The following is a 9,004-nucleotide window of genomic DNA, read 5'->3' on the forward strand; positions in this document are numbered from 1 at the left end:
GGCCCGGGGGCCCCAGGAGCCACCCAGACGTGGCTGCGGATGTGGGTCCGCATCCGCGGTCCCCGCTGTGGGGACAGCCTAGAGATGCAGACCCTCACTCCCACAGCTCAACTTCATCCTCTTCATCAACATCGTCCGCGTGCTGGCCACCAAGCTACGGGAGACAAACGCCGGCCGCTGCGACACGCGGCAGCAGTACCGGTGAGCACCCCGGGGCTCCGCAGGGCCACTGACTCCTGGCCTGGACTCAGGGACAGCGTCCCACGGAGGCACTGTCACAAGGGAACGCTCCAGCTCTCTCCCTGGGACCAGCCTGGCCCCTGGCCTGCCCAGCAGTTAGGGGACCTTGGCCTATCTCTGGAGGCCCGGGGGACCACCTGCCCCCCGGGGTGGGACGAACTCAGATCTCCCTTCGGAGAGCTGGTCTCAGGGAGCCCGAGGGATTGGTGAGGCAAAGGGCACCTCCGAGAAGCAAGGGGTGCTATGCCACTTTGCCAGGATACAGCAGCCGCTGTGGTCTCAGGGCAGCCAGAGCCTCGGGCCCTCGGAGCTTTGGAAGCCAGCTGGGTGGCGGGTGGGGCCTGTGGCAGGAAGTGGCTGGACCCTGACCCACTCTCCCCGCCGCATGGCCCAGGAAGCTGCTCAAGTCCACGCTGGTGCTCATGCCGCTCTTCGGCGTCCACTACGTCGTCTTCATGGCCACGCCCTACACCGAGATCCTGGGCACGGTCTGGCAGATCCAGATGCACTACGAGATGCTCTTCAACTCCTTCCAGGTGCGCAGCGGCGGGCGCTGGGGCGGGCGTGGGCGTGGGCCCCCCTGACGGCGCCTCTCCCCGCAGGGCTTCGTGGTTGCCATCATATACTGCTTCTGCAACGGCGAGGTAGGCAGGTGTGGGTGGGCCACGGGTGCGGGTCCTCCTGCCCGCGGCTCCCTGTGTCCTGGGAGCATCCCTGAGGACACCCAAAGGCAGGGAGGTGCCTCCCCAGGGGACCCAGTGCTGGGTGCTGCAGGCCTGTGGTGGGGACGCATGGCCGTGGGGTCTGGAGTGCCCTGACCGCCTGCCCCCACCCTAAGGTGCAGGCTGAGATCAAGAAATCATGGAGCCGCTGGACCCTGGCGCTGGACTTCAAGCGCAAGGCTCGCAGCGGGAGCAGCAGCTACAGCTATGGCCCGATGGTGTCCCACACGAGCGTGACCAACGTGGGGCCCCGTGCCGGACTTGGCCTGCCCCTCAGCCCCCGCCTGCTGCCCGCAGCTGCCACCAACGGCCACCCCCCGCTGCCCGGCCACACCAGGCCAGGCACCCCTGCCCTGGACCACTCAGTGCCAGCCGTGGCTGCGCCCAGGGACGATGGCTTCCTGAACGGCTCCTGCTCGGGCTTGGACGAGGAGGCCTCGGGGCCCGAGCGGCCCCCTGCCCTGCTGCAGGAGGAGTGGGAGACGGTCATGTGACCGGCGCCTGGGTCGGACCTGCTGACATGGAGGACAGACTGATGGACCAAGAGACGGGTGCCTGGACGGCTGCCCACTCAGGGCTGGGGCTGGGAGGAAAAACAGGAAAAAGAAAAAGGAAAAAAAAAAAAAGAAAAAGGGAAAAGGAAGCGGCGTGTGGCTTCCTGTGGTCGGACGGAGGGAGTCGCTCCCAAAAAAAAAAAAAAAAAAAAAAAAAAAAAAAAAGAAAAAGGGAAAAGGAAGCGGCGTGTGGCTTCCTGTGGTCGGACGTAGGGAGTCGCTCCAGAGGGGCTGCGAGCCTGCGAGCCTCGGGGCCCCACAGGAGGGGAAGGGTCTGGGCAAGCGCTTGCTGTCCAGTAGAGGCCGAGGAAGGCCAAGTTCGCTGCCTCACAGCAGCACATGGCCCTGACGGGCCCCGATGTGGCCTTCACCCGTCGGCGCGGCCACCTCCAGAGCTCCCTGCACTGGGGCCAGCTCCCTCCGCCAGTTCTCTGCCTGAAGCCCCATTGCTGTCCACCCATGGCTGACCGCAGGTCCCTCATGTTCCTCGCCGGCTGCTGGCCACTCAGGACCCTTCTTACCTGACCCCGGACCCAACCCTGGACCAGGTGCGCCTCTGTGGCCAGCAGAGGGCTCAGGAGAGCGCGAGGGCCCCAGGGGACGCGTGCTGGGGTCTTGCTCTGGCTCAGGAAGTGGGGGTGGTAGGAGCCTGAGCCCAGAGGGCTGGCTGGGATGGTGGACTGTGCGTGGGTGCATCTACTCTGTGGCCTGAGACAGCCCCCCACAGCCACCCGTGGGGGCTAGGGAGGGTCACTCAGCCCAGGCCCAGCCTGGATGGCAGATAGAGCAAACACCAGAGCACCGTGTGGTGTGTCGAGGACGGTCAGGTCCTGAAGGACCCCCGAGCCAGGCTGTGATTGGAGCACTCCTGCGGATGCTGGGAGCCATGGGGCGTTCTAGAGGGAGAGCGACAGGTCCGAGCAGTGCTTAGCGTTCCCGCTGCGGCGAGGCGGCCGGTGTGATGACAGGAGGCGCAGGCAGAGATGCTGGGGTGTGAGGGGCTGTCATCAGGAAGGACCCGGAAGGGGCACTGGCTGAGGGACAGGGACTTTGGCAGGACACACCTTTGTCTCCCTCCCTAGGGATGTCCCATGCCCCTCGTCAGAGCTTGGACTGACCCATCATCTCTGACTGAGCCCACCCATAGGCAGGGTCCCCGAGCGGGCTGGGCCTCGGGGGCCTTCCCCAGCCCAGGGTCTTTTGTCAGGAGGCTTCTGAAATAATGAGGCCTCACCCTGTGCTGTTCATACGGGCTGCCCAGGTCAGGGATGTCCCCCTCAGACCGGGCACTCCCCAGGTCAGGGATGTCCCCCCTCAGACCGGGCACTCCCCAGGACAGGGCTCTGGCCACTCTCGCTTGTCCCCACCTTCCCTTTATTTACAGAATCTCACATAATTTGCTATAGGGCGTGTCCACTCACTGGAGAGAGAAATAGGGGAAGTGAGACCACCCCTAGGGATGGCCACCGCAGCACCTCACTCCTCAGGACCCCGGGCTCGTGTGCACGCGCTGGCCTGTTTCAAGCTGCCAGGTGTGGGACTGAACCGGCGTTGGCCCTGGGGGTGCAGCTGCCGTGAGCACGCCTCTGGCTGGCCCCACGCGTTCCCTGTGGACGAAACTGCCTCCCGCTCCTGTGACAGGGCTGTCCTCGCCTGGGGGCCCCAGCTCAGGTGTCTCCCCCTGGACACCTAGATGAAGGCTGGCCCTCTCCCCTCAGGACAGGGCCACGCCTTCCCTTGGGGTGGGCACCACCCCCTCACACCAGGTGTCCCCAAGACCCAGCACCCCTGGGCCCCACCTGGCCATCCAGGTGTTGGCAGAGGAAGCGGGAGCTCCAGTGGGCCTGGCAGGCAGGCAGGGCCCTGTTTGCCTTGAGCAGGGCTGGAGCCAGGTGGTCACCTCTTCCTTCAAGGTCCTGCAGCCCCGCCAAGCCACAAGGAACACGTAAACACCAGCGGGCTTGGGCGGCGGGGGCTGGGAGGTGGCGGGACCCCAGCTCTCAGCTCCTGGCTCTGGGAGGGTACCTCTCAGGTGGGGAGAGGACTGGGCCAGTGGGTTCTCATTCTCACCTGCCCAGGATGTGGTCAGAGGGAGACAGCAGAGGGGAAGGGGTGGAGTTCTCAGAGGTTCCAGAGGGATGAGACATGCCCAGAGGGCCAGAGGGGACACAGGCAGTCCTGGGGGGATCTGAGGGTCCCGGCTCCCCACTCTTAGAAGAGTTTTGGCTGTAGGGCCCCAGGGAGGGCCAAGAGGTGCACTTGGTACATCTCCCGACCCGATGCCCCCTCGGCCCACTTTGGGAAGGTGAGCCTGGCCTGAGGCCACCACGGCCACCACAGCAAGCCTTGGTCACGGCTGGTCCCACTGCTAGGGGAGGGACAGGCAGGGCATAGGCCTGGCCAGCTGTGTGCTGTGTAACCCTGGGCAACCCACCTGCCCTCTCTGAGCCCCAGCTGCTCACCAGTCTGCCCCTGCTCGTGTCCCAACCAGAGGGAGCTCAACGCCCGTCTCTCCCCAGTGGGTCCCGGGATGGGGGTCGTGGCCTGGCTGAGTGTCTACCCTTTCCTCGGGCAGCCTTGAGGCCCTCAGGACAGGAGGCCGGGATGTCCAGTGACAGGTGTTCCTTCGCCGACATAGTGGTCACGCAGGCGGGGCCAGGCACGGTGGCTGAGCCTGCGCAGATGCTACCGGCCCGGGGGCTGGGGGTCCACTCCACGGCTCTGGGTAGGGAAGGGCCAGAGCCTAGGAGGCAGGAGCCCAGGCCCCCAAGCCCGGCAGCCCTCTCTGCCTTCGCCTTCTGCCTGCCGTGAGAGGAGTGAGCGGCCCCTTCCTGGCCCTGCATTTAGTGTGCACCTTGGGATTGGGGAGCAGCTATCCCTGAGTCGCTGACTGTGGTTTGGGCAGCTCCCTCGTTGTGGTGAGCTGTGGACAGACTGCCAGGGGTAGGGTCGTGGGCAGCAGCTTGGGTGCGCAGCTCTGCGGACGGCGTGGGCTCCCTCCTGCTGGAGCTGCTCCCTGTGGGCCTGAGGGGGTGCGAAGAGGGAATGTGTGGCTAGGGGCACCGGGCGGGCTCCTGGTACCCAAGCCCCTGTCTCCCTAGGGGCACAAGGCCCTGTGTAGGGCTGCGCCCTCAGTCAGCCGGAGCCCACTCGATCGCCCGGCCCCGCACCCTCTGCTCGTCCGGCAGTTATGAGTCAGGGACGGGCCTGGCGAGGACCACAGCTTCCCTGGCCCAGAGCCCACCCTGGCAGACCACCTGCCCCAAAGCTCCCTGACGTCGCCAACATGTGGCCAGTGGTCTCGTGCGCGGGCTTGTACGTGGGCGTCTAGCTGCGCTTGTGCATGTTCGTGTGTGCCTGTGTGGTTCCATCTGCATGTATTCCTGTGTCTGTGTGCCCACATGCATGTACACACGTCTGTGACTGCACTGTCACTGGGAGTGTCTGAGCGTGACTGTGCACCAGCGTGTGTGTGTGTGCGTCCGTGTGCGTGTGTGCGTCTGTGTGGACCCGTGGTCTGAGAATACCGCCTGTGGGTGGAATCTGGCTCACAGGCGTGTTTGGTTTGGCCCTCACAGTATTTTCGACATCTTGAGCCAACATTTAAAATCAGGATATTTCACATAGAAACGCAGCTCTCCAGCTTCTTTTAAAAATTCAGAAGCCCTGGCAGCCCGGGCCTGCGTTCCCATGAGGCCGCTCTCCTCCCGCGCTGCGCGGGCCACCTCCTCGTCCTGCCCTCCAGTGCCGTGAGGACGGCAGAGTTTGTGACCTGAGTGTGCGGTCACGCTGGGTGTGAGCCCAGCTGTCAGTGTGCACACCGGGCGTGAGTGCATATATGTGCACGCGAGGCATCTGCAACGTATGCGAATGCCTGCCTGTGCGTGTGCGTGGGGGCGTGGCCACGTGGCACGCTGGGCATGGGGGCCTCTTCTGGCCTGTGGGGGTACTCGCATCCCCGGCTCTGGCTGGGCCGCCTGGTGGGACCATTTCTGTCTCGGTGCTCACCAGGGGCCTGAGTGATGGGGGCATTCACAGCCAGGGGACGGGGGGCCGGTGGGAACAGCCTGGCAGCCCTGCCCACCCCTCAGCTGCCAGGCCTGAGCCCAGGGAGGAGGCGGCCCCAGGACCCAGCATGCACGTCCACCCACCCCAAAGATTGCCCCCACCTCACCTGGATGTCCCCAGTTGACCACAGACACCTCCGGAGCTTGGCTCCAAGCAGAAGCCAAGGGACGCCACCCCAGGCTGACCTAGGGGCCAAGGTGACTTGACCCTCAGACTCCCCCAGCTCAAGGACGGGTGGCTACCATGACTTGGCAGGGCTAGGTCTGTCCCCAGGAGGGCATGCCACACACCCACCCGGGCCTCACACATCCTGGAGAACTTGGGACCCCCTTCCCCATGGCATGCCGCCGTTCCAGGTGTCAGGCTGCCTGAGCCTCTTCTGGACCACTTCTGACATGGGCCACTGACAAGGGACAAGGGCCCATGCATGGGGGGGGAAGCTGTGCTTTTCTTCTTCAGCACACCCCCCAGCAGGAAGGCCAGTGCCGCAGCTCCCCTGCAGGGCCCTGACCGTGTCCCGGCTGCCCTCTAGTGGCCGTGTGGGGACGGACTGTCGTCCTCACTGGCTCTCAGCAGTGTGGATCCTCAGCCCCAGGGGATGCTCCCTAAGATAGTCCTGGGGGAGCGAGTTCTTCCAGACGGGTCTGAGGAAAGGGCACAGACAGGAGTGAGGGGCAGGTCGGTTCCTTGCAGGCAGGGCTGTCGCCTGGACCAGAGCCCAGCACAGGCAGGCACTCAGGAGACACTGAGTGGAGACTGACTGCACTCCCTGGGCTCCTGCACGCAGGCAGGGCTGGGGCAGGCCTGGGCACAGCTTGGACACCCAGGCAGGTGCTTCAAAAGCGGCGAGCAGCTGCACAAGCCCCCACGGGGCTGCGGCCTGGGACCTGGGGCCTTGGTAGCATTGTGTGTTTAAAAACAGCCGCTCTCATGGAAGATGGCATGAGGGTGTTGTTCCAAGTGAGTGGCGGTGAGTCCTGGCTGTGGTGGAGGGATGGTGGGGGTGGGGGAGGACGCTCAGGCCCCAGCCACCCTTGCAGTAGGCCTTAACACAGGCCGGGAGTTTCCTCACCTCAGGCCCGTGCCTCCCTAAGCACATCCTGCCGTCAGGCCCAGCAATGGCAGGGTGCCCACCTGTCCACTGGGACCACCCCCCGCCGTCCCAGGGGCGACCTCCTCCCAACCCAGGCTGCTCTCCTCTGCCCCAGAGGCAGGGAGCCCATCTCTGGGGACAAGGCCTGTCCCCTCCTGGCTTCTGCTGGGGCGGCAGGATCCAGGCTGTTATAGGAGGCCCCCAGCCTGAATCCTTTCCCGGATGACAAGGCCAGCTCTCCTGGACAATCCCAGGTTCCTGGCACGGGGGAGGCAGGACAGGGCTGCCCTGGACAAGTGCCCGGTGAGCTGGGCGCTGCCTGCCCTGGCCCAGCTCAAGGCCTCCGGCAAGGGCTGCCGGGGCCTGAGCATCCTCCCCACGCCAATCCCTCCAGCCACGGCCAGGACTCACCACCCGAGTACTGAACACCCCCACCTCACCTTCCACGAGAAGGCTGGATTCCTACATGGCCAACCGCGGCTCGAGTTCTGGACCTGGTGGCCTGAAAATCATGCCGGGCATGTGTGCGGGTGTGTCCAAGATCCCGGGAGGAGAGCTGAGAAGGGACTGTGGCGTGGCTAGCCCTCAGAAGGGTGATCCTCACTTTCTCTCTCACTGTCTCTCTCTAGTGAGTGCATGCACCCTAAGGCAAAAACCTCTAAAACCTTTTTTTAAATACATCTTCATTTATTAACGTGTTTTAGCAGTTTCTTGCCACTCGTGTGTGTAAAACCTTTTTACTTTGAAATATAGGTTCACAGGAAGTTGAAGAGAAGTACAGAGGGGTCCCATGTAGCATCTCCCAGACTGCCAGGGTCACAGCAGCCCTAGCTATAGCACAACAGCAACACCAGCGCCAACACTGGTACTGCGTGTGTAACACTGGTACTGTGCGTGTGTAACACTGGTACTGTGCGTGTGTAACACTGGTACTGCGTGTGTAACACTGGTACTGCGTGTGTGTAACACTGGTACTGTGTGTGTGTAACACTGGTACTGCGTGTGTGTAACACTGGTACTGTGTGTGTAACACTGGGAGTGTGTGTGTGTAACACTGCTACTGTACACTGGTACTGTGTGTGTAACACTGGTACTGTGTGTGTGTAACACTGGTACTGCGTATGTGTAACACTGGTACTGCGTGTGTGTGTGTGTGTGTTCTCGCCTGCGTAGATGCGTGTAACCACTACCACAACCAACAGGCAGAACTAGCCCAGGACTGGTTGGTGCATAGCAGTAAAGGACGCCGTGCGAGGCGGACCCACACCGGAAGGTCCCACGTCAGGAGATGTCCCTAAGTGCAGGCATGTGCATGCCCAGGGCTGGCGGAAGCTGGGGGTGGGTCACGGCGTCAAGACCCCATTGTGCATGCCTGTCTCGCTCACAGAAGAAATCAATATACCTGAAAAATATACAGAATGGGGACCAGCAGTTGGTGCAATGGCTCTGTCGCTGGACTGCCATGTAGTGGACCGCGGTTGGAGTCCTGGACCCGGAGGCTTAAACTCACGTCAGGCACATGTGCGTGCGTGCCCCAGATCCCAAGAGGAGAATGGAGGAGAAGGGACTGTGGTGTGGCCATCCCCCCTGGGGGGTGACTTCTCGGTTTCTGTCTCCCTGGCCGGGGCTGGCTACTTCAGCGTCCAGATTGCTGCCCGGCCCAGGCCTATGTGAGATCTTAGAACTCAGGCCCTGTCTCCATTACCCAAAGTTTATAGTTTTATTTTCTTTTGTTTTTTAGATTTTTGCCGTAGGGCATGTGCGCTCACCCAGACAGACAGGTAGACAGAGAAAGAGGGAGGTGAGAAATCACCCCCTGGGGGGATGGCCACCCTGCAATTCCTTCTCCCCCATTCTCTCTGGATTTTGGACACAGCGTCCACATTGCCTGAGGTGCTTTTCAAGCTGCTAAGTCCGGGACCCGACCACACAGTCAGCCAGGTGGGACCTCCCCTCCACCTGCGGGCCCACACCCAGGGACCAGCGCTGACCATGACAGGCCAGGACCGGACCCCTAGGTCACCCGGGGTTCCCCACCCTCCACCGCCACATGCCCTGCCGAGCTGGCGGCTCCACCTCACAGCGGCAGGGGGCCCCCCCCGCTCCTCACAGCGGCAGCTGCCCTGCCTGGAGCCCAAACCCCCAGCACTCAGCACCGGAGAGCTCCTTCAGCGTTCTGGCGCACAGGGCGCTTGTCTTTATTCACAGGCGTAGAAGAGATTCGAGTATGTACATATATACAGGCCCAGGCAGGCCCCAGCACGCGCTGCTTCCCCTCACCCGCAGGGTCAGGGCCTGGAGGGGCAGGCCACCGCTCCAAAGTCAAA

General features: G+C 63.3%; 1 protein-coding gene across 5 annotated transcripts in view; it reads left to right on the top strand.

Moving 5' to 3' along the window:
* Nucleotides 1-1,602, top strand: part of PTH1R (parathyroid hormone 1 receptor) — a 22,722-nt gene extending 21,120 nt beyond the window's left edge. For all 5 annotated transcript variants that reach the window (XM_006171021.2, XM_014585221.2, XM_006171020.2 and 2 more), the window contains 4 exons: nucleotides 107-201; nucleotides 635-776; nucleotides 843-884; nucleotides 1,079-1,602. In XM_006171021.2, the coding sequence (XP_006171083.1) occupies nucleotides 107-201; nucleotides 635-776; nucleotides 843-884; nucleotides 1,079-1,456 (657 nt within the window). In that variant the 3' untranslated portion in view covers nucleotides 1,457-1,602. The remainder of the gene's footprint in view (nucleotides 1-106; nucleotides 202-634; nucleotides 777-842; nucleotides 885-1,078) is intronic.
* Nucleotides 1,603-9,004: the final 7,402 nt, after the last annotated feature.

This window comes from Tupaia chinensis, unplaced genomic scaffold (genome assembly GCF_000334495.1).
Source record: "Tupaia chinensis unplaced genomic scaffold, TupChi_1.0 Scaffold149184_1, whole genome shotgun sequence".
NCBI lineage: Eukaryota > Metazoa > Chordata > Mammalia > Scandentia > Tupaiidae > Tupaia > Tupaia belangeri.